This window comes from Corvus moneduloides, unplaced genomic scaffold (genome assembly GCF_009650955.1).
Source record: "Corvus moneduloides isolate bCorMon1 unplaced genomic scaffold, bCorMon1.pri SUPER_scaffold_79_arrow_ctg1, whole genome shotgun sequence".
NCBI lineage: Eukaryota > Metazoa > Chordata > Aves > Passeriformes > Corvidae > Corvus > Corvus moneduloides.
Window position 1 is genome coordinate 462,329 of NW_022436872.1, and position 25,540 is coordinate 487,868.

The following is a 25,540-nucleotide window of genomic DNA, read 5'->3' on the forward strand; positions in this document are numbered from 1 at the left end:
CCCATAGGATGTATTGTGATTCTGTTAGAATTGATGAAGCAATGTATCTGCAATCAAGAGGTATTAAATCTGCATTATCAATTACTGCTTTTAGCAGCTGTTTAAAATATGGTGAGCCTATCCCATTTTCTCGAATCGCTCTTCTCAAATCCTTGATATCATCATGGTCTACCTTCACCCATCTTGGTTCGGCATTCCCTTGGCCATATCTGACTGGCAAAGCTAGAAGTGGCTCTTGGGCTAAATCAAAATCTTTTTCCTTTAGTGCCTTTCATCTAACTTCTGCCCAGTCTGTTGTCACTGGCTTTTGACTTTCCCTCAGACGGTGTCTTGATTGAAGGAGAGATAGGTTTTCTTCTTCACCAGAAGCAGAACAATCATTGTCCATTCTTCTGTGTTTATTATTCCAGCAGCTGTTTCTTTCTGGTCCATCTCCGCCCTTTCTGTGCAATAGAATGGGTTCCGAGGCAGGCTGTATCTGTGTCTGTGTATTGTCAAGTATTTGAGGGTGCAATAACAGAAGCAGCCACAGGTGGCGCTGTAGCTGGAGGGTGAGCTACAAGGTCGCATGATGGTGTAGCCATTGTTTACGGAAGTGACGAGGCGCCGCCATGTTGTTGTAGTTCTTCAGGACAGCATGGTTAAAGTTTTGTGGTGAAGTTGTCTTTCGGCCTGACACCGGCCCGAGCAAAGGAGGTTTGATCCGCATTAGGAGCCATGGGCGGAAGACTGCAGTCAGGGTGGTCCTGCCACCGGCTGGCCGGCGCAGGCGGCGGCCGCACGGATGACGGCGAAGCGAAGGCGGGTGCCGAGCGCTGCTCCGGTACGGACCCCGCAGCAGGTCCGCATGGGGCAGAAGGTGCGAGCTGCGGAGGCTGAGGCTCTGCCCGAGCCACGCCAGGCGGGAAGAAAGCCGCAAAAGGCAACAGCGGAGACCCTGCCCAAACCGCACCGCTCGAAGTGGAAGACGCGACTTGCAGCGGCAGAGTCTGCCCGAGCCGCACTGTTATAAATTGAGTCTACAACGGATCAGGTCCATTAAGAATTTGTTAATTATAGCAAGTAGAATGTGAGCAAAAGCAGCGCTGGGTGACAGGGGAGTCTCCGCTCCACCAACTGCCACGCTTACACCCTCAATTGTTGTCCTTTTATATACTCCTACTTCCGCTTTCTTGCTTCTGCTTTATTCTTCCGCGTGTAGACTGTGGTTTCCTCTGCGCATGTTCATCCTGTTGCTAGGGGGTCTTTTCTGCCTCCGGGTGGGCTTTGGGAGGAAGTCAGAAGTCTTCCTCTTGTATCCTTTTCATGACCTTTATCTTTCTCTTCCATATTTGGTATGATATCTCTTTACTTACATAACTTATAAGCGGAAGCAATACATTATTTGGCAATACATATTTTACAAGCTGCAAAGACACATCTTTGGCAATTCATATGGTTTCGGTTATATGGGCGTAACTCTGCAAGCGTCTTCTCCGTCAACCACAGAGGGGAACTCACCTACCTTCATAGTTTAATAAACATTTGTAGCTTTTAACAGCACCGGGCGTGGGGAAAGCCGTGCCCGGCAGCTGAGAGGAGCCTGCCCGCGCCACACCGCATGGGGGAGGAGGTGCCGAATGCAGCAGCGGAGTCTCCCTGCGCCGCGGCGAGCGGGGGGCAGACGCGAACGGCAGCAGCAGAGAGCCTGCCTGAGCCGCGTCCGGCGCCTGGATCGGGCTGCGGGATCGACTCAGCCGTAGAGGCAAAAGGAAAAACCTTTTCAGAAAAGGAAGGGAGAACCCCTCCTGTTTTCACGGCTCGGGAGGGGGATGGGAAACCTGGTGACAAAGTAAGGGCAGCGCCTGCAGGAAGCTGCTCCGTTGCCCGTAGCGACGGGGCGGAGTTTGCAGCGTCTGGGGGCAGGGGGGGCCAGTTGGCGACCTCCAAAGCGTCCGCAGGGATGCCGCCTGCGTCGCTCCGGGGAACGTGGGGAGGCACTGGGGCTGCACACGATGCTGTTTGAACTAGCTGTGCAAGCCGAGAACACGGCGTGCCCTGTCCTCTGGTCCCCAGTGTTCACGCGGTTGCTGGCTAGGAGCAGTGAAAGAATGCAGAGGTTTCGGGGTAGGGCCACCTTGGCTCGGGTCGCTGCCTCCCAATTCGCGCGCATTTGTGTCTCCTGTATTTGCTATGTCTGGCTGAGAGCCCTCTCCACCCGCGTTAATGTCTAGCTGCGATATAGAATTTGAAACTGGAGTTTGCAATATTTCGTTATCAGATTCTACTGCAGGGACTGTAATTATGAATTTAGAGAAGGGATTATTCAATATTTCAACAATTATTCGCCATATGGGCAATGTATTTGACACAGATTTATTTCCACGGGTGGAATAATCAAATAATTTTATACCAATTTGGTCCCATAATTTTTTATTTAATGCAGAGCCTGCTTTAACTTCTGGGAAGTTTTTTTGAGGATATATTAAAAGATCTTTCAAATCTTTGCTTGGGACCTCATAATCATTACATATTAATAAATACTTTAGATGTTCATAAATCTGCCTCTGCTCTTTTATATATTGTTCCCCATCTAGATTACTTCAAAGGATGCTTACCTTAACCCCTGTAAGGCAAGCTTCAGCGTGTCTTTCCGATTTGTCCTGCGACTCGGGATTTATGCTTTGTTTCAGCATTCAGTAGAGCACACGTCACCTTTAGTTTCAAGGTCCACTTGTTCCTGGGATTTTTCTGTTTCTTCCAAACAGCCTTTTTCTTCCTACTTTGAAGGTGCTTCAACCAGAAAGTATTTAAAGTCCTTCCCCCTTAAAATAGAGGCACCATTTGTTGAGCTTTTGACAGGGCACCCTTCCTTCTCGGACCAGGGTAAAAGAGCAGAGGAGGCTGCTGTTCTGCTGAGTTCTTTATTTCATAGTCTCACAGCTTTCTTGAAGGCAGAGATCAAAGGGGGTTACATGATAAAGGCAAGCAGCAACAGCAGGCAAAACACAGCTTCTTCTATATGTTCTATATGCTCCATATACTCTATATGCTCTATACACTATACACTATATTTTTTCTTACAGAAGTGTGGATTATATTTGTTAACTGACCAATAAGATTAACACACGATTCTCGTTTTCCTTTTCTTAACCTATCCTGATCTAATTCTAACAGTTGTAAGCCTTACACAAGTGTTACATAGGTATTACACAGATTTGCATATACAGTTTCTATCAGTTCTTATTGTTTATGTGAACACTCTATCTAAAAAATGTGAACAGTATAATTGTATCTATGTTTTGCCTAAAGAATTCTGTGAAAAGGTAAAACTGCTGCAGCAAGAACTGTGTTTAAGGTCTCTGCTACAGCTTTTTAATGTTTAAAAGCATATATTTCTACTTAGCATATATTTCTACTAAAAGTTAAAAATCTGTATCTCTATTTCATTTTGGTGTGGCTTCATGGATCTCAGCTTGTCCAAAGGTTTTAATTCAACCCCCGTGCTTTGGCTTCCCTCTGGGCCTGAGTCCAGAGGAGCCTTCACTCCAACACAGCCCCAGATTGCTCCAGGGAAGCTGACCTTGATCCATTTTTGCTTTTGCAGTGAACCTGCATCTTCCAGGATGTCCCTGAGACTCCTCCCAGGCATCTCCTGCAGTCTGTGACACACAGAGCTCTGAGGAGCTGAGATCCCGGGTAGCAGCCCCAGAGGGCTCCAGGGAAGCTGCCCGAGGGGATTTTGTGCTGGGAAAGAGGGAGCTGTGCAGGCCTGGAGGAGCCCAGGGGCAGCCGCTCTGTGCTGCCTGAGGAGCAGCTGAATGTGCCTCCTCTTGTGCCGGAGCTGCGTCTTTGTGCCCCGCTGGGCACGCTGAGGAGCAGCTGAATGTGCCTCTGGCTGCAGGCTCTGTGTGCGGGCTGCTGCTGGACACAGAGGCCGCCTTGGCCTCCTGGTGCGGGGCGGGCGCAGGGCTGGGCAGTGCCCCTGGTGCTGCCGAGCGCCGGGCAGGGCTGGCTGGGGCTGTGGCACTGGCCGGGCTGCCCAGCTGCAAGGGCCGGCCAGGACAGCAGCTGCCCCACTGCGGCCCTTGTCCCCGCCAGGGCCCCCAGGCCAGGCTGCGATGGCTCCCGCTGCTGCTGGAGCTGCGGGGCTGCGGGGCCAGGGTGGCCCATCCCTCTCCCCATGGAGGGACGAGGCCTGGCCCTGGCTGCCCTGAGGCTGCCGCTGCTGCAGCTGTGGCCAGACCAGGAGGAAGAAGAGGAGGAGGAAGAGGAGGCGGTGTGGGATGGAGGCGCTGTCTTGGCCCAGTGCTGCGGAGCCCTGGCACCGTCCCAGCAGCGGCCTCTCCCTCCCGGCCCGGCCCTCAGCTGGTGCCGCCCTTGGGGCGCTGGGCCTTGGGCTTCCTCTTCTCCAGGGGCATCTCCTGCCTCCCGCCCTCCCAGAGTGTCCCGGGGAGCTGCTGCCTCCTGAGCCAGGGGCTCTGCTCTGCTGCCCCAGGCACCCTGGGGCTCCTGAAACACCCCACGGGCAGCGCGGGGCCCAGAGGGTCACAATGTCCCCTTGCTTCCATGGGGCCTCACAGTGTCACAGTGCTCCCTGCGCACCCTGAGACCCCACTTCAGCCAGCCCAGGCCATTGCCACGCTTCCAGTCATTCCCAGCATGATCCCCGTGACTCCCAGTGAATCAGGGGGATGGGGAAGCAGAGGTTAAATGATTTGCTAAGAAGTTGTTTGTTAGAAGCAATGCATACAGCTTGCCCAACACTTATTGTGCCTACCAAAACAGGATGAGAAGATATGAGACTATTGATAAGGCGAAGGAATCTTGACCAAAGATCCTGTTTTTAATCTAAAACTAACTCAAACCAGTCTTGAAGTTTGGACTTAGGCCAGGGACATAAAGAGCATGCGCAGGGAGGAAAGGTGAAAAGTTCAGGATGAGGAAGACCCTTTACTTCATCTGAGGAAGACTCTTATTTCATCTTAGAGACCCCTGCCCACAACCACCAGACAACACTGCGCAAGCACAACGCGGATGTAAATGGCTTTGGGGCTCACTGTAATACAAAGCGAGGCTAGGCAGGGCTAGGTAATGAATATGTATAGACATATTGGGAAACTCAATGAATATGGAACTTGTAACCCGATAAATACCAAGCTGAATGCAGCTGCCGGCACACATGACTTTGGAGGAGCTATCGCCCATGTGTCCCAGCGCTGGAATAAACATACCTACTTTACTACTTATTCCAGTAGTGGAGTCTTTTCTGCTCATCACCAGTCTCTCTCAGTATATCCCAGTTGCCTCCAGCATGCACCCGTCATTCGCAGTTGCTCCCAGTAGCCCTCAGTGCAGTCCCAGTCGCTCCCAGGATTTCCATGTCCATGGTCCCAGTGCTGCCCTCAGCCCTGATCCGTGGGGATGGGAATGTCCCGCTCCCTTCCCGGGGCAGGCTCACACCTGAGCCAGGTGTGCAGGGCAGGACCTTGCCCTGAGCCCAAGCCCTGTCCCCCCTGCAGGATCTGCTTCCCATCGGCCTCTTCCTCCTGCGGCCCCAAGCCCAGCTCGGTGCTGAACGAAGGGCGCTGGGCCGGGGTCATCCCCCGGCGGGGGCTGCGCACCCCCTCTGCCCCCTCCCCAAATTCCCTCCCGGGGCAGCAGGGGCTGGCTCAGGAGCCCTGTGGGCAGGGAAAAGGGGGTGACACCGGGATGGGGGGTCACACACGCTCTGGGAGGACACGCACAGCCTCTGGGGACCCCCCCTCACCTTCTCCCTCAGTGCCAGGAGGATGAACCCCAACATGGAGCCCCCAAACTGCATCGGCAGCATCTTGGGGGTGGGGTCTGGTGGCAGCTTTGGGGATCTGGGGGGAGGTCACAGCTGCCCTAAAAGCCCCTCCCAGCCCCACAGCCACTCCTGGACCCCTCAAACCACCCCACAGCTCCCAGCCAGGACTCCCCCAACCACTCCCTGCAACTGAAATGGCCCCAAGAGCCACCGAAACCCCTTCCCATCTCCCCCAAGACCCACCCAAATTCTCTCCAAGCCACATGGCTCTGCCAACACCCCAGAACTCCCTCACAGACCCTGCCAAACCCCCTCCCAGCACCACAAATGCACCCAAGAGCCACAAAAGCTCCTCCCAGTCCTCCCAGGAGCCACTAAAACCCCTCCCAGCCCCCATGGCACCGACCAGGACAGGCTGGTGGACAGGAACATCCCCAGCCGGGAGCAGCTCAGGCACTTCAGCAGCGATTTGGGCACTTTGTGGGGGACACCCTGGATGGGCAGACCCAGGCCAGGGACTAGGACAGACAACCGGAATTCCTGGAGAGCAGATGGGCTCAGGCGGAAACGTTCTGCTGGAACAACTCTAATCATGGCCCCATCTGCCTGGTTGGGCTGCTCCACAACACCCAAATCCTCCCAAAAAATCCTGTGAACCAACCCCAAATTCACCCCCAAATCCCAGTAAAATGGTGCAGCTTCAGATCTCTTTAATTTTTTTACTTTTACCTCAGTTCTGGGTGTTTCAGTGGGATAGACATGGAAATTACTTAGGTTGGAAAAGATGTCCAAGATCATCCAGCATTGCTTGATGCCACGAGAAGAAACAACTGGACAGACCAGGTGACATTTTTTAGGGTGTAAAGTTAAAAAATCAGCTCTTCCCAATGAATTTCCAATGTCGATCTGAGTCCCAATGGATGTTCCTGCCCCTGCCTTCGTCCAGGTGCCTACGGGGTGTGGAGGGCTGGGAGCCCTTGCCACAAGAGCCCTCTGCTCTCCCTTGGAGAAGAGAGGCCTGAGGGCAAGACAATCTTCCCCAGAGATAAGCAACCTTCCTCTAGGTCGTGGTGACAAAGTGAACCACCCCCAGCATGCCTTGTTTCTATATGGTAATACCCAGTACCCAGTTGGCTAGTTGGTTTCTACCCCACCCCCTGCCTACCCCATATAACCTCTGCCCCCTAGCCCTGATGTAGGGAGGCTTGTCCCTGGCCTTCCCTTCACAGGGACTGCTGGACAACAAAGGCTACCTCTGTGGAACTGCTATACATGGCTCCTGTCTCTCTATCCCCGAGTTCGCCTTGGGTGATTTTACAAAGAGCTGAATCACAAGAGCTGGAATCACTTGTAGCTGAGAAATTGCTACACTTGCTGAAATCACTTGTTGCCCAGGGAAGGCGGCCACTGCCCCTGGAAGAGTTGTTCCTTGCAGGACACTCTTTCTAGGAAGGTCGTGGCACACCGGGTTGTTCACCCCTGGCCTCCTTTGGAAGAAACAACAGGAGGAGGATCCAGGAGGATCTAGAGACCACCAGCCAGGTGTTTTCCCAACGTGGATCACTGGCAATGTGGGTCACCAGGGCTCGTCCCAATTTGGGTCCCCTGATGAAGGATGAAGTTGGAGCAGCAGGAAAAGCTCCTCCCGCAGTCAGGGCACTCACAGGTCTTTGCTTACCAGTGCCGCCGTTGGTGTTGGGTCAAGGCTGAGCTATGCCTGAAGCTCTTCCCACACTCGGGACATTCATAAGGCCTCTCCCCGGTGTGGATGCGCCGGTGGATGATGAGGTGGGAATTGTCCTTGAAGCCCTTCCTGCAGTCGGGGCAGCGGAAGGGTCTCTCCTCTGTGTGTATACGCTGATGCTTGAGGAGATCTGAGCTGGTCTGAAACCTCTTCCCACACTCGGGACACTCATAGGGCCTCTCCCCAGTGTGGATCTTCTGGTGGGAGGTCAGGTGGGAGCTCCGGCTGAAGCTCTGCCCACATTCCAAGCAGTCATAGGGCCGTTCCCCGGTGTGGATGCGATGATGGATGATCAGGCCAGAACTGTCTCTGAAGCCCTTCCCACATTCGGGACACTCGTAGGGCCTCTCCCCAGTGTGGATCATCTGGTGATGGATCAGGCGGGATCTCCAGCTGAAGCTCTTCCCACATTCCAAGCACTTGTGGGGCTTCTCCCTGGTTTGAAGCTGCTCATGGACCACCAGGTCCGAGCTCAGTTTGGATCTCTGGGCACCTTCCCAGCACAGGGTGGGTCTTTCCTCCTCAGAGCTCCCTGGGCTGCGTTTGCAGCCCCTCCTCCCGCCGGATCTCTGGGGCTTTTCCTCCCCGTTGGATTCCTGCGCCATGGAGCCGCTCAAAATGGCCTCTTCCTCCAGGTTCTGCCGCGGGGATTTGTCCTCCCTGGGCGCCGTCCTCAGCTCCTTGTCTGGGGGAGGAAGGACAAGGAGAGGATGGGATTTGCCTCCGTGCCACAGAGAAGGGGAAGGAGATCCCCCCAGTCCATCCCCAGCAGGACGGCGTCGGCATCGGGGTTGTCCTGCAGCCGGGGGCGATGCTGGGCTGGGAGATGGAGCAGGAGAGAGGGGGAAAGGGGCACTGACTTCCTCCTCACCTGCCTGGGTGTCCTGGGGCATCTTCCTCTTCCTCACAGCCTCCTCCTCCCTTTGGCAAAGGTTTGGGAATGGGAAATCCTGGTTTGGGGAAAAACAAGGGAGAAGCACGTTGAGTTTGAATGTCCCCCTGCCCAAGTCCATCTCTACAAGTCACCAGGCATCTGGGGTCCAGAAAAACCTCCCAAACACCAACATTCAGCCCTGAAAAAGCCTCACAGGAGTTCCCTGTCTCCGGTCTCTCCCCTTTGGTGTTTGGGGGCTCCCCCCTGTCCCAGCTGCTGGGGATCACGCTTGTATTGGGGGCCCCCATCTACTTGGTCTCCACCCTCCCCAGGCTGCTGGGAGTCCAGGAATCTGAAAAGTTGCCCTTCTTCCCTTTCCCCACTTAGGGATGCTGGGGGTTATGGGGTCCAAGGGATCCTTCTCCCCTTATTCTCTGCTCTGGGGTGCAGGGGGTCCAAGGAGTCCCCCCTCCCCCTCTCCAGGCTGTTGAGGGTCCCGCGAATGGCGGCGCTCCCCCCTCTCTGGGCTCCCCACTTTGGGGTCCTGGGGGTCACAGGGGTTCGCTCCTCCAGACTGTCGGGGCTCCTCTGGTCCCGGTACTGCCCCTCTCTGCTCTCCCATCTCTGGGGGTCCCCAGGTTGCCCGCTCTGGCTCTCCCGGGGGGTCCCGCAGCCCCCTGGCTCCGGGCTGGAGTTGGCCGTGCCTGACCCAGGCAGACCCAACCCCCACTGCGAGGGAGACTCCACATCCCCCTGCCCGCTGCCAGGGCTCTGCTGGCACTGCCACCGGGACCCCCCAAAAACATCTCCTGGGGACCCCCCAATGTCCCTGCAAGGGGCATTTGCTGCTCAGCTTTGGAGTTCCAAACATCCTCCCGAAAAAAACCCAACCCAGGGACCCCCCAGGATATCTGGGCCGAGCTCCCCCTCCCCGGGATGGGGGGGCAATGCTCCCACGGGTGGGGGGCTGTGAATTCAGGGAGCGCTCAACCTCATTCTTCCTTCTCCTTTTCTTGATGCTCCCTTTTCCCTCCTCTTCCTCCTCCTCCTCCTCCCTAATCCCACCTCCTTCTCCTACTTCCATCCCTTCTCCCACTCCTTCATCCCTCCTCTCCCATCCCTCCTCCTCTCCGCCCCAGGACCAGCCACACCCTGGGTCCCCCGTTGCCGAGCCCCTCGCAGCCCGCGGGAGCAGCGGGGATGGAGCCGGGACAGGTCGGGATGGGCAGCGCGGGGCTCTCGGCTGCTCCCACCCGCTGGGGGCGGGGCAACCCGGCCCGGGGAAAGGAGAGGGAAACTGGGAACATTGGGGGCTGCACATCCAAACTGGGCCTTGCTGGGGACCCTGGGTGGGGACTTGCAGCCCTTGGGGCTCCTCTCGGAGCCTGGAGAGCCGGGAGGGGGAACGCAGAGAGGGCTGGGGGATCCCAGGAGTGGCATCGCTGGCAGTGACTGCTTTGTACTGGGGTAACTGGAACCTTACTGGGGCAACTGGGTGGGACTGGGAATGACTACAAGCATGCTGAGGCCAACTGGTATGTACTGGGAGTGTCTGTAACCATCCTGGGATTGACGGGAACCACACTGTGAACAACCAGGACCATGCTGGGGCAACTGGGAGAAAGTGGGAGTGACTGGTCTACACTGGGGGCAACTGGGCATGACTGGGACCATGCTGGGAGGGACTGGGATCATATGGGGAGTGACTGGGACTATACTAGGAGCAACTGGATGCAACTGGGATCACACTGGGAGGAACAGGGAGTTACTGGAACCATGCTGGGGGAGACTGGGATCATACTGGCTCATACTGGCAGCAACTAGGACTGCACCGACAGTGACTGGGAGTGGCTGTGAGCAACTGGGATCAGACTGGAAGCAACTTAGGGCAATGGGGAGTGACTGGGAACATGCTGGGAGCAACTGGGATGCACTGGGAGAGACTGAAACCATAGTGAGGTAAATGGGAGCATCTGGAACCACATTGGATGATAATGGGAGCAGCTGTTCCCATGCCGCAGTCATACTGGGATCCTACTGGAACTAGCTGGGATCATACTGGCAGTGACTGGAATAGTACTGGGAGTATCTGAAAATGACTGGGATCCTACTGGAATCAGACTGGGAGTGACTGGAAAGGTACTGGCCATGACTGGAACCATACTGGGGGTGACTGGGAGCAATAGAGACCACACTGAGAGGAAATGGGATCATATTTGGAGTGACTGGGAACTACTGGATTCATACTGGGAACAACTGAGCCCACACTGGCAGTGACAGGGAGTCACTCTGGGCATGACTGGAATAATACAAGGAGTATCTGGGAGTGACTGGTGTCATACTGGGGGTGACTGTAACAATGCTGGGGATGACTGGCTGCAACTGGGACCATACTGGGAGTGACTAGGATTGTAGCCAAAGTGACTGGGATCATACTGGAACTGACTGGAACCATACTGGCAGTGACCATGGGTCCCATTGGGATCATGCTGGGAGCCACTGGGATTACAGTGGGGGTGAACAGAACCTGACTGGGGTTACTGGGAGCTACTGGGCCCATGTTGGGAGGAAAATGTGGACACATTGGGAGCAACTGGGATCAACTGGAAGGTACTGGAACCATGCTGAGGGGACTGAGACCACAAGTGGGGCAACTGGAATCATACTGGGAGCAACTGGGAAAGACCGGGATTGTTCTGAGGTAACTAGAAGCTTACTGGGGCAACTGGGCGTGACTGGGAATGACTACAAGCATGCTGAGGCCAACTGGGATATACTGGGAGTGTCTGTAACCACACTGGGGGGACTGGAACCACACTGGGAACAGTTGAGACCACACTGGGGGCAACTGGGAGCATGTAGCAGTGACTGGGGCCACACTGGGGGAAACTGTGCGTGACTGGAACCATGCTGAGACTGGGACTATACTAGAGGCAACTGGGGGCAATATGGATCATACTGGGAGGAACCGGGAACACCTGGAACTATGCTGGGAGCAACAAGGATCATACTGGGATTACAGTGAGAGCAGCTGGGTCCATGCTGGGTGAGACTGGGATCACACTGAGGTTGACTGGAATCATCCTGGGATTGGCTGGGAGTGGCTGTGAGCAACTGGAATCATGCTGAAAGCAACTGGGAAGAAGTGGGAATGACTGGGAGCATGCTGGGGGTGACTGGGATATACTGGGAGAGACTGGGAGTCACAGGGATCCTACTGGAGGCTACTGGGCTCATCCTGGCACTGACAGGGAGCAGCTGGGAGCACACTGGGGGCCACTGGCATCATACTGGAAGTGACTGGGATCCTACTGGAGGCTACTGGGCTCATGCTGGCACTGACAGGGAGCAACTGGGAGCACACTGGGAGCCACTGGCATCACACTGGAAGTGACTGGGATTAGACTGCAAGCGATTGGGATCATACTGGGAGTAGCTACAATCATACTGGGATTATAGTGGGTGTCAGTGGAAACTTACTGGGAGTTACTGGGAACTATCAGGCCCATGCTGGGAGCCAACTGCTCACACACTAGGAGCAACTGGGACCAACAGGGTGCATGCTGGTGACAACTGGAATGTACGGGCAGTGACCGGGATAAAATTGGGGGCAACTGAACCATGCTGAGGTAACTGGGAGTGCCTGGGAATGACCACGAGAATGTTCAGGGCAACTGGGATATACTGGGAGTGTCTGAGATCATGCGGTTAGTGACTGGGACCACACTGGGAGCAACTGGGAATGTGCTGGGGGGAACTGGGACCACACTGGGGCCACACTGGGGGCAAGTGTGAGTGACTGGGGCCCTGCTGGGAGAGACTGGCATCATACTGGCAGTGACTGGGACTACACTAGGGGTAACTGGGAAAACTGGGAACACACTGGACAAAAGTGGGAGGAACTGGGAGCAACTGGGACCATGCTGGGGAAAAATTGCATCATAATGGGGAATGACTGGGAGTGACTGGGCTCATACTGGCAGCAACAGAGATCCTACAGGGAGTGAGGGGAAGTGACCGGGATCATACCGGGACTGACTGCGCTCATACTGGGACTGATGAGGAAACTGGAACCACTCGTGGGGGGGAACTGGGCTCATACTGGGAGCAGCCATTTCCCGGCCCCGGCACCCCCGAGCCCCTTTCCAGCCCCGGGACCCCCGAGCCCCTTTCCCGGCCGTGCCGCCCCTGCAGCCCCCAGACCCCCCCGCCGGGGTCCCGCCAATCCCAGGGGTCCCCCCTCTCGGGCTCCCCGCTTTGGGCTTCTGGGGCTCTCCTCTCTCCGGGGTCCCGCTTAGGGAAGCCGGGGCTCCCGGGGCTCCCCAAAACCGGTGTCCCCCCGCCCCCGCGCGCTCCCCACGGGGCCCCGGCAGAGCTCGGAGGGCCCGGCCCGGGAAGCCCAACCCCCACCGCGGGGGGACCCGCATCCCCCCGCCCCCGCCGGGGCTCTGCCGCCACCGCCACCGGCACCCCCAAAAACACCTCCCGGGACCCCACGATGTCCCCCCGAGGGCATCTGCGGCTCGGCTTTGGAGTCCCGCAAGCTCCAAACATCCCCCCAAAAAACCCCAAACCCAGGGACCCCCCGGGACATTTGGGGCGAGCTCCCCCTCCCCGGGCACCTGCGGGACGGGGGGCGATGGTCCCGGGGGGCTGCGAGTTCAGGGAGCGCTGGAGCCGAGCGCTTCCTCCTCTCCTCCAGCTTCCCGCTGCCGCTCCGCCTCTTCCTCCCTCCTCCTCCTCCTCCTCCTCCCGCCTCTCCCCAATCCCACCTCCGCCTCCTCCTCCTCCCCTTCCCCCTCCCCCGTTGCCGAGCCCCTCGCAGCCCGCGGGAGCAGCGGGGATGGAGCCGGGACAGGTCGGGATGGGCAGCGCGGGGCTCTCGGCTGCTCCCACCCGCTGGGGGCGGGGCAACCCGGCCCGGGGAAAGGAGAGGGAAGCTGGGAACATTGGGGGCTGCACATCCAAACTGGGCCTTGCTGGGGACCCTGGGTGGGGACTTGCAGCCCTTGGGGCTCCTCTCGGAGCCTGGAGAGCCGGGAGGGGGAACGCAGAGAGGGCTGGGGGATCCCAGGAGTGGCATCACTGACAGTGACTGCTTTGTACTGGGATCGTACTGAGATCATACTGGCAGTGATTGGGCTGTACTGGGATCGTACTGACATCATACTGGGAGCAGCTGGGCCCATGCCAGGGGAGACTGCAATCACACTGAGGGAGACTGGAATCATACTGGGATCATACTGGGAGTGAGTAGGAGCCTTTGGGGGGCAATTGAGACCATGCTGGGGGCAAATGGGATAAACGCTCACCCTCCTCTGCCATAGCTGTGCAGAGGAGAGAGGGGAAAAAAATTAATGAAGGCTTCATGAGTGAGATAAGGACCGGGAGAAACACTTCAAGGACAAAACAGCCTTAACTTAAAGTTACAAGGTGAATATATTGCTAACAGAATCAGAGGATGATAATGAGAAGTAAAATAAGCCCCTCCCACGGGCACACAGTCCTCCCAAAACTGCTGCGCCATGGGTCTGTCTTCCACAGGGTGCAGTCCTCCAAGGCCGGGCTGCTCCAGGTTGGGAGCAGGGCCCTCTCTCCACTGGGTCTTTCACTGGATCACAGCCTCCTCCAGGCATCCACCTGCTCCGGTGTGAGCACCTTCCCTCCGGGCTGTGGGTGGATCTCTGCATCCCCCGTGGATGCCCAGGGGCTGCTTCCCCATGCTCTTCACCACAGCCTGCAGAGGAATCTTGGCTCCAGAGCCTGGAGCACCTCCTCCCCCACCTTCTCCACTGACCTTGGTGTCTCCATGTTGTTTCCCTCACACTTTCTCATCTCCTCCTCTTCTCTGACCAGAAGCCAAAACTGTGACTTTGTTTTGATTTTCTTCTTAAATCTGTTATCCCAGAGGCGTTACCAGCCTCTCTCATTGGCCCAGTTTTGGCCAGCAGCATGTCCATCTTCAGAGCCATCGGGGATTGGCGCTGCTGGACATGGTGGAAGCTTCCAGCAGCATCTCACAGGAGCCACCTCTATGGCCGCCCTGCTGCCAAAAACCAGGCCATGCAAAACCAATACACCCTGGGACGCCCTGGAATGCCTTGGATCCCCATTCCTGCCTTTCCCAGCCACCAGCCCCACCTTTCTGAAAAACCGGAGACCCCTTGGACTCCATGCTGGGTGTCCCCACCCTGTCACCCCCCTTTTCTAGGAAACCATGGACTCCCCTGTCCTGGGCACAGGGACCCCCTGGAACTCCCTTCTACCACTCCCAGTCCCTGCACTCCCCTTTCCTTGACCCTTAGATCCCCCTTATCCATTCCTGAGAACCAGGATGTCCTTTTACCCATTTCCCTGGCACTGAGACCCCCCTGCACCCCCTTATCTGCCACCATCACAACATTTTCCCGGCCACCCCGCCTCTCCCAGCCCCCAGACCCACCCTTTTCCCTGACCCTGGGACTCCTGGGCCCCCATTCCTGTATTTCCCAGCCCCCAGACCCTCCTTCCCTCACACTGAGGGCCCCTGGCACCCCCTTTCCTGGGCACAGGATTCCCTGGACACCCCATCCCACCTCTCCCAGTCCCTGCATCCCCTTTCCTTGACTCTGAGCCCCTGAACCTCCTTCCCAGCTCTCCCAGCTCTTCAAGTCCCTCCTCTCCTTGACCTGTGGACCCCCTGGATCCCCAAACTCCCACCCCCCCAGATCTGTGTCCCCCCAGTTCTCCACTCCCTGCAGTACCTGGAAGTGGCGCTGTCAGAGCCTGGCCTGGGGTCCCCCAGTCCCTGATCACGGGAACGTGGACGGGACCCCCTCCGAGCGCTGCCACAGCGAGCGGGACCGGATGGAGCTGCAGGCACGGGGATGGGAGCGGGAGCCGAGCCGGGATATTGGGATAGCCAAACCCGGGATACTGGGATAGCCAGACCCAGGATACTGGGATAGCCAAAGCCGGGTTACTGGGATAGCCAGACCCGGGATATTGGGATAGCCAGACCCGGGATACTGGGATAGCCAGACCCAGGATATTGGGATAGCCAGACTCAGGATACTGGGATAGCCAGACCCGGGATACTGGGACAGCCAGACCCAGGATACTGGGATAGCCAGACCCGGGACATTGGGATAGCCAGACCCGGCTCAAGGAGAGGAGCTGGCACGTGGCCGACAGTGACCTGGAGACAGAGCCAGTACAACCAGAGCAGGGGGAGTGGGGGGAGCCGGGGGCTGGGCTGGGATCTGTGGGAATGGGGTGGATCTCTGGGGATGGGATCCGTGGGCCTGGCTAATTCTGAAAGGAATCCAGGGAGCTGCAAGGGGCTCCGTGGGGCTGGGACACGACTCCATGGGTCTGTTCTCTCCTCGTTCCCAGGTCTCCCCACGGTGCAGGTGGTTTCCAGCTGTGATCTCCTGTCCAACGGAGTGTCCATGGATCCCACTGGTATGGTGTCTCAGTCTGAAAGAGAGATGTCTGCCAAGGAAGTTGGGAACCTCCCTTGGAACAGAGAATATGACCCCCTTCCCTCCGAATTATTATAACTTTGGAATTAAGGGACTTTCAGGCAAAGATATGGGAAAAGGAATAACAGTTCTTTACTATAACATGGCAAACAAACAACAACAACAGCAGTAACAACAAACAAAACCAGAAACCCAATCTCTTCTTGTTCTCCTTCTTTTCTTCCTCTCCTTGATCCTTTTCCTCTCCTTCTTTCTTCTCCTTGTTCCTCCCTCTCCTTCCTTCTACTTTTTCCTTCTTGTTTTCCCCTTCTTCCTTCCTCTCCTTCCTTTCTCTTCTTCATCCTGCTCCTTCATGTTTCTTCCTTCTCTTTGTTCCTTTTTCTCCTCCTCTTTTCTCCATTTTTCTTCCTCACCTTCTTCCTTCCTCTCCTACTTCCACTCCTCACTACTTTCTTTACATGTTCCTTCCTCTCATTCTTTTTTCTCCTTTTTCCTTCTTGCTCATTTCTCTCCTTTTTTATTTTTATTTAATTCCATCCTCTCTTTCTTCCTTCTTTTTGTTCTTTCCTCTCCTTCTTCCTTCCTCCTTCCTCCCTCAGGGAATGAGCTGTGGACAGAGACCAAAGAGGACAAATTCCCCCAGCAGAACCTCGTGGAAGAGGCCATTTTGAGTGGCTTCATGGCGCAGGAATTCAATGGGGAGGAAAGAGGATCCTGCATGAGGAGGGGCTGCAAACCCAGCCTATGGAGCTCCAAAGAGGAAAGACCCACCCTGTGCCAGGAAGGCGGCCAGAGATCCAGCCAGAGCTCGGACCTGGTGGTCCATGAGCAGCTTCACAATAGAGAGAAGCCCCACAAGTGCTTGGAATGTGGGAAGAGCTTCAGCCAGAGCTCCCACCTGCTCCGCCACCAGATGATCCACACTGGGGAACGGCCCTACGAGTGTGGGGAATGTGGGAAGAGCTTCAATGATGTCTCCACCTTCGCCGCTCACCAGCGTGTGCACACAGGGGAACGTCCCTATGAGTGTGGGCAATGTGGGAAGAGTTTCAGCCAGAGCTTCAAACTCCTCACCCACCAGCACGTGCATACAGGGGAACGGCCCTTCAAGTGCCCTGAGTGCAGGAAGAGCTTTGTCCACAGGTCCGACCTTGCCATCCACTGGTGCATCCACAGCGGGGAGAAGCCTTACGAGTGTCCTGAGTGTGGGAAGAGGTTTTGGAGCAGCTCAGGTCTCATCAGGCATCAGCAGACACACATGGAGGAGAGGCCCTATGACTGTCCGGAATGTAGGAAGAGGTTCAACCAGAGCTTTGCCTTGACCAGACACCAATGGACCCATCAGTAAGGGAAGCCTTGCAAGTGCCATGACTACAGGAAGAGCTTGAATTGAAACTCCAAGCTCATCACCCACCAGCACCTGCACATTGGGGAGAAGCCATACAAGTGCTTGGAATGTGGGAAGAGCTTCAGCTGGAGTTCCAGCCTCATCACCCACCAGTGTCTGCACACTTGGGAACGGCCCTACAACTGTGGGGAATGCGTATTGAGCTTTAGATGGAGCTACTGCCTGATTCACCAGCAGATGAAGAGGAGAACAACCCTACCAGTGTGAGGAATGCAGGAAGAGTTTCAGCGATGGCTCCAGCCTCATTACCCACCAGTGCTTGCACACTGGGGAATGGCCCTACAAGTGTTAGGAATGTGGGAAGAGCTTTGGCATCAGCTCTGACCTGATCTGCCACCAGAACATCCACACTGAGGACTTACGAGTGCCCTGAGCATGGGAAGAGGTTTCAGAATAGCTCAGATCTCATCAGGCATCGGGGGATGCACACAGAGTAGAGGCCCCTCCACTGTACCAGCTGCAGGAAGAGCTTCAACTGTAGCTCCAACCTCATCACCCACCAACACATCCACATTTGGGAGAAACCCTATGAGTGTTGGGAGTGTGGGAGGAGCTTCTCCTGCAGCTCTGCCTTGACCTCACACAAATGCACCCACCAGTAAGGGAAGCCGTGTGAGCGCCCCAGCTGGGGGAAGAGCTTTGTTTATTGTTCCAACTTCTTCACCCATCGGAGGACCCACACTGGATGATCCACAATGACCCACATTGTGCAGAGACCTGGCGATCCATGTTCAGAGCTGGAATGCATTCAAAAAGAACTGGTTTTTTGAGGCCTGTGACCAAACAGGGATAATTTGAGGAATGGGATGTTCCCCAAGTCACCACCAGAGACCCTCAAATGACCCCTACTCTAATGTAAATGAGTTCCAAGAAGTGATTGAAATATGTAAAAGAGTTCGAGGGGAATGTTTAGCATATATGTATGAGTTTGGGAAATGTATTAATATGTATTAGTTATATAGATACAAACAAACAAATTCTAGCTGAATGTGTGTGATACGGGGAGATATCCCCTGCACACACCTGGCACCAAAATAAAGTAAAGCTGCTTTCTATTAGTGAAATTACAGAATTAGAGAGTTTAGTTATCGATTTCCAGTGACATTTTCTTGTTACCAAACTCCCCCCCCCACGCACAGTCCCCAGTGCAAACGTGTGCTGACACTCCAAAAGCAGCTGGGCTGTGCAGTGGGAGGTCCCTGTGTCCCCACCTTGCCCATCAGTGGGAGCTCCAGTCCTTGAGGGGTGTCCTTATTCCAGGGAAGAATCTCCACATCCCTCTCCCCCTAAGAATGGATATGTCAGGACCCTGCAGTCAAAGTCTGGGATGGGGCTGTTACAGTCTGAAGTCCTGCACTGTCAGTCAGATGTGCTCAGGCAGCTGTGCCAGCTCAGCAGCTTTGGATGAATTATCAGTGGAATCACTTGATTGTTCCTTTATCCTGGTATTTTAACAGATCTACTGTATTTTACCTCACTCTCATTCAACCCCAAAAGCAGTGGAAGCCCCCTTCTTCATTTACTGCTTGGCATGTATGCAAACAGGGCATTGTTAGTGTTGTTTGACCTCATTTGATTAGAGCATCCGGCTACAGGACCCCTGTGGGATGCCCCTGCTCACTGTCGCACCCCCAGTTTTCCTTATTCTCCCATCCATTTCCCATGGTCCCTGCAATCCCCAGCTCCCCTCACAGCTTGGTTTCAGGGTGTCCCCAACCCCCTGGTTCAGTATTGGGAACTCAGCCCCTTCACACTCATTTTGGAAGTCGAAAGACCCTCTTCTCCACCCTCTCACACTCCCTTCCCATCATACCTCCAATCTCCAGGTTTCCCCAGAACTTGGTTTAGGGATGCCACCCACCTCCCACTATGGGGGTCTGACTTGCCCCTTTCACTGAGCTTTGTGGATCCCATATCCCTCCCAGACCAAACCTTCCATCCCTTTCTCACCGTCCCCAGATCCCCAGCCCACCATCCCCCGCTCTTGGTTTGGGGGGTCCTACCACACGTTTTCCCGTCCTGCCCCCACTGCTTCCCATCGTCCCCCTCCCTCTCGCCCCCCTCCCCCCCCTCCCCCCAGAGCTCCGCACTCGCAGCCGGGGGGGCTCCCAGCACCACCAGTGCCACCAGTGCGGCCCCAGCTGCCCCCACACGCCCCATGCCCAGCGCCGGGCGGTGCCCACAGCCCCAAAGCAGCCGCGCTGTGCCCTGGGGGGTCCCCAGAGCGGCCCCGCCCCGCACGGCACTGGGAGCACCAGTCCGGACCAGTGCGGAGCGCGGGCGGGCGGCATCAGCCGTGCCCGGGCAGGGCCGGGCCCCGCGGGGCTCCCGCCCGCACTCGGCCCCCGCCGGGACAGCGCGGGGGGGCCCGGCCTGGCCGCCCCCACCTCCCCCTCCCCAAATTCCGCTCCGGGGGGCGCTGGGGGCGGGGGGGGCTCAGGTGGGTTCCGGGTGGGGAGCGCCGGGCGCTGCGGGTCTGCCTGGCACCCGGGGAGTCCTCGGCGCCGAGCGCCGTGCCCGGCCGAGCGCTGCCTCAGGGGTGAGGCTGCAGGAAGGGGACACAACCTGCATGCAGCTGGGATGTCCCGCAATCGGGGGACCCCCACAAGCCGGTTATAACCCCTCAGCCATCGGAGGAACCATGGAGTCACCCCAACCCCCAAAAATGAGGGCAGGGGGCCTCCACAAGCTATTTATAACCCTGAAAATTGGCGGAAGGCAGCAGGATCCTCCCCAAAATGGGGTCACCTCATCCTCCCACGAGGAGGCATCACCACAGCCCCCGAAAACGAGCAGTATATTCCCAAAAGCCATTTATAATACCCCAAAACTAGCAGAAAGCAGCAGGGTCCTCCCCAAAATGGGCTCCCTGTATCGCTCCCGATGGAGCCCCCTTCCCAAGTGCCAGAGCCACATGTCTCCCCACTCTCCCACTACCCCCCACTCAAGACTCTGGGTATCCCAAAAACTCGCTCAGGATGGGGGGGTGCCCAAAAATCCCCTCAGGAATGGGGACTATCCCAAAATCCCCTCCGGAATAGCAGATACCCCAAAACCTCCACAGATTTGGGGGATACCGTTGAACACCCACAGGGACCTGCCCCCCTCCGCCCCCCCCCCGCGCCATCCTTAATATCCCCAGTCTTTCACTATCTTATTCCAGCTCCCTTCCCACCCCTCCCAAACTTCATTCCAGCCCCTAACCTGCATCCCACCACTCCCAATCCTAATCCCACCCCTCCTGGATATGAAGGTCCCCATTCCAAACCCTATTTCCTCCATCCCACCCCTCCCAAATCCCATTCCTCTCTTCCATCCCACCGCTCCAAATCCACATCCCACCCCATCCCAAACTTCATCCCACCCCTCCTGGAGGTTTTGGGGGTGCTGTGGGATCGCATAATTTTTAGGGTGGAATGGAGCCATTTTGAGGTGGGATCATGCCCTTTCGGGGTGGGATTGAGCTATTTTAGGTTGGGATTGAGCCATTTTCAGTGGGATTGAGTCATTTTGATGTAACAGATTGATCCCTCTGGGATTTGGGATGCAAAGCAATGGAGGAAACTCTCCCACATTTTCCCAAATATTGCCCTGAATCCCAGTAAAATAGTGGGAGTTTAGAGGTCTTTATTCAATTTCTTTATTTTTACCCCAACCTTAGGTGTTTTTAAGGGATAAACAGGAATCAAAAGAAAATCAAGACCAAAAAAAAAAGATTTACATGTCAGCATCATGTGAGTATTCATGGGGTTGGGTTGGGTGGGTGAAAGAGCCTTTTTTAGAGGGGTCTCCACCCCACTGTCTTCAAAATTTTGCTCCAGTCCATCACCATTTTGCTGTGCAAGACACCCATGGTCCAGAGAGAATTAGAATCATGGAATTACTTAGGTTGGAAAAGACCCTAAAAATCATCCAGTGTTGCTTGACGCCACAGGAAGAAATGATTGGATGGAGCAGGTGAGATTTTTTGGGATCTTCCAAGTCAACAAATCCACTCTTCCCAATAAGTTTCCAACGTCAGTCTGTGTTCCAGTGGATGCTCCTGCCCCTGTGTTCATCCAGGTGCCTATGGGGAACCAGGAGGATGTGGAGACCACAAGCCAGGTGTCTTCCAGTGTGGATCACCAGGAACATGGGTCACTAGGCCTCTGCTCAGCATGGATCCTCCAATGCTCTTCCTGCAGCTGGGGCACTTGTAGAGCTTCTCTTACCAGTGGGTCCGTTGGTGTGAGGTCAAGGCAGAACTCTGGGTGAAGCTCTTCCCACACTTCAAGCACCTGTAGGGCCTCTCCCCAGTGTGAACGCGCCAGTGCTTGACTAGGTCAGAGCTACGGATGAAGCTCTTCCCACAATCAGTGCAGCGGAAGGGCCTCTCCTCCGTGTGCATCCGCTGATGCATGAGGAGATCGGTGCTGGTCCGAAACCTCTTCCCACACTTGTGACACTCATAGGGCCTCTCCCCAGTGTGGACACGCTGGTGGATGACAAGGCTGAAGCTGCGGTTGAAGCTCTTCCCACATTCCAAGCAGTTGTAAGGTCGTTCCCCTGTGTGCAGCCGGCGGTGGCTGATGAGGTGGGAGCTCTGGCTAAAGCTCTTCCCACATTCCAAGCAAATGTACGGCCGTTCCCCAGTGTGGAAGCGCTGGTGGTATATGAGGCTGGACCTCTTGCTGAAGCTCTTCCCACATTCCAAGCACATGTACGGGCGTTCCCCTGTGTGAAGGCGCTGGTGGACCACTAGGTCAGAGCTCTGGCTGAAGCTCTTCCCACATTCCCCGCACTCGTAGGGCCGTTCCCCAGTGTGGATCATCTGGTGGCGGATCAGGTGAGATCTCCAGCTGAAGCTCTTCCCACACTCCAAGCACTTGTGGGGCTTCTCCCTGTCATGAAGTTGCTCATGGACCACCAGGTCCGAGCTCTGGCTGGATCTCTGGCCACCTTCCCAGCACAGGGTGAGTCTTTCCTCCTCAGAGCTCCCTGGGCTGAGTTTGGAGCCCCTCCTCGTGGGGGACCTCCAGGGCTTTTCCTCCCCGTTGGATTCCTGCGCCGTGGAGCTGCTCAAAACGGCCTCTTCCACCAGGTTCTGTCGTGGGGATTTGTCCTCTTTGGTCCCTGTGTGCAGCTCATCCCCTGGGGGAGGAGGGAAGAAGGAGGGGAAGGGAAAAAGAGAGGGAGGAAGAAAGAGAGGAAGAAGAAGGAATGAGCGAGTCAAAGGAACAAGGAGAGGAGGGATAGAGGAGACAAAGGAAGGAAGAAGGAGCAGGAAGAGGTAGAGGAAAGAAGTGAGGAAGGCAAAAGAAGGAAGAAGGGGAGGAATGAAAAAGGAGGACGAAGGAGAAGAGAGAACAAAGAGAAGGAAGAAGGGGAAGGAGAAATGAGAGGAAGAAATGAGGAAAAGGAAGCCAGAGGAAGGAGGATGAAGAAAAAGGAGGAAGGAGAGACAGGAAAGAGAAGGAACAAGGAGAAGGAACAAGGAGAGGAAGGAAAAAGTAGAAGAAAGGGGAGGGAGAAACACGGAGAAGGGAGAAGGAAGAAAGAAGGAGATGACGGAGATTTGCCTCTGTGACAGAGGAAGGAGGACGACACCCCCCCCCGCCCAGTCCGTCCCCGGCAGGACGGCGTCGGCAGCGGGGTTGTCCTGCAGCCGGGGGCGATGCTGGGCTGGGAGATGGAGCAGGAGAGAGGGGGAAACGGGCAGGGACTTCCTCCTCACCTGCCTGGGGCTCCCGGGGCATCTTCCTCTTCCTCACAGCCTCCTCCTCCCTTTGGCAAAGGTTTGGGAATGAGAAATCCTGGTTTGGAGGGAAAAAACAAGATGTGAGTGTGCTGGATTGGAGATTCCTCCTGCCCAAGTCCATCTCTAGAAGTCACTGGGCATCCTCTATAAAAGCCTCCAAAACACTAAGACACAGCCCCCAAAACCCCAATATTCAGCCAAAAAACCCTCTAAAATAGGAAGTTCAGCTCCAAAAACTACAAACCACCAAGATTTAGCTCAAAAAACAACCAAAATACCAAGATTCACCCTCCAAAAACTTCAAAAGATCAAGATTCTTCGAAAGAAAAATCTCCCAGGAGTTCCCCCTCTCTGGTCTCTCCACTTCGGTGTTTCAGTGGTCCCCCTTATCCCAGGCTGCTGGGGGTCCTCCATTTATTGGAGATCCCCACTCTGGGATGCCAAGCGTCCTGAGAATCCCAGAGGTCTCCCCGATTTGGGAGTTCTGGTGGTCGCTCTTCTCTGGGCTGCTGAGGGTCCAGTGGGTCCCCCCTGCCTCTCCGTGGTCCCCCTGCTTAGGGATACCGGGGGTTTTGGGAGTCCTGGGAGTGTTTTCTCCCCTGACTCTCTGCTTCAAGATGCTGGGGGTTCCAGAGCTCCCCGCACTCTGGGTTTCCCACTTTGGTGTTCCTTGGGGGAGCCCCCTCCAACCTATCCCCTTCCCCTGGCTGCCGGCGGTGCCCCCTCTCTGGGTACTCCGCTTCTGGCTCCCGAGCGTACCCCTTCTCCAGGCTTCTCCGTCTCCGTGCTCGACCCCCTCCAGGCTGCTGGGGGTCCCCCAGCTCCGGTATCGCCCCTCTCCGGTCTCCCCTCTCTGGGGCTCCCCCCACACACCTCGGCTCTTCCGAAGGGCCCCCAAAACCGGTGTCCCACCCCCCGCCAGTACCGGGCGATCGCCACGAGGGCGGGCTGACAATGGAGGCGGCGGGACCTGACCAGGAAGCCCAACCCCCACTGCGGCTCCGGGAACGCGGTACCCCCTCGCCCACCGCCGGGGCTCTGCCGGCAGCCGCCACCGGGACCACGCCGAAAACGCCACCTCCCGGAGACGCTTCAATATCCCCCCAAGGCGCATTTCCGGCTCAGCTTTGGAATCCCGGAAGATCCAAAGATGAAAAGATCCCAGAAAAACTCTCCCAGGAAACCCCCCCCCATGATATTTGCGGCGAGCTCCCGCTCCCCGGTCACCTGCGGGATGCGGAGGGGAGAACCGACGCTCCCAGGGCGGGGGTGCTGCAGTTACAAAGAGCTGTGCACTCGTGGCTCCTCCTCTTCCTGTCCCTGATCCTGCTCCTCCTCCTCTCTCTCGTCTTCCCCTCCTCCTCCTCTGACTACTTCTTTTGCTGCTGAATCCTTACTCCTCTTCCTCGTCCTTCATCCGTCCTCCCCCTGCTTCTTCTTCTTCATCCCTTCTTCTTCTCTTCCTCCTCCTCTTCCCGGCGCCCTGGCTGTGCGTACAGACTGGGAAAGGAGAGTCTGGAGAGCAGCTGCGGGAAGGGAGCCGGGGGTCCTGATCGATGCCCAGTTGGATCTGAGTCAGCAGTGCCCTGGCAGCCAGGAGGGCCATCCGTGTGCTGGGCGCATCAGGCCCAGCATCGCCAGCCGGGCCAGGGACGGCACTCACGGACAAAACAGTCTGGTGGGGATAGGAATTGAATTAATTAGCTATCAAAATTATAGCAGGATAATGAGAAGTAAAATAGATCTTATAAACACCTTCCCCGACCCCCTCCCTCCTTCCCGGCCTCTCCCTCCTCCTTCCAGTGGCACAGGGAGACGGGAAAGGGGGTCACGGTCAGTTCATCACATCTTGTTCCTGCTGCTGCTCAGGGAGAGGAGTTGGGAGTCCTTCCCCTGCGTCAGCGTGGGTCCCCCACAAATCCTTCCAGCAAAGCTGCTCCAGCATGGGCTCCTCTCCCCAGGGATCCACAGGGATCCCAGCACAGGCTTCCCACGGGCTCACATCCTTTTCGGGCATCCCCCTGCTCCAGCGTGGGCGCCTCCAGGGGCTGCAGGGGAATCTCAGCTCTGGCACCTGGAGCAGCTCCTGCCCCTCCTTCTGCACTGCCCTGGGTGTCTGCAGAGCTGTTCCTCTCACATGTTCTCACTCTGCTCTTCTCTGGATCCACTTCCATCTGCCCAAGAACTTTTTCCTTCTTGAATCCATTATCCCTGAGGTGTCACTGCCATCTCTGTTTGACTCACCCTTGGCCAGTGGTGTGTCCGTCCTGGAGCCAGCTGGTGTTGGCTCTGCTGGACACAGGAAAGCTTCTGGCAACTTCTTGCAGAAGCCATCCCTGTAGCTCCCCCACCAGCAAAACCTGGCCGCACAAACCCAATACAGGCACTAATGAAAGAGCCGTGAAAGCCCCTTGCTTTCCCTTTGGGAACCATTGGTCAGGCCACCCCTCACTTCACAGGTCCTACCTGGCCTGCCCCATTTGTCCCACAGGACAGAAAGAAAAGAGAGATGAGAAAAGCAGGAGGAAGGAGAGATGGAGGTAG

At 56.2% G+C, this 25,540-nt stretch overlaps 1 protein-coding gene across 1 annotated transcript; it reads right to left on the reverse strand.

Moving 5' to 3' along the window:
* Positions 1 to 6,463: 6,463 nt before the first annotated feature.
* On the reverse strand, positions 6,464 to 24,330 carry LOC116438656 (zinc finger protein 420-like). Its single transcript, XM_032097650.1, is given in 5 exon segments — positions 6,464 to 8,199; positions 8,386 to 8,425; positions 21,329 to 22,389; positions 22,973 to 23,051; positions 24,224 to 24,330. Coding segments are annotated over 4 exon segments (1,878 nt in total). The 5' UTR covers positions 22,995 to 23,051; positions 24,224 to 24,330; the 3' UTR covers positions 6,464 to 7,444.
* Positions 24,331 to 25,540: the final 1,210 nt, after the last annotated feature.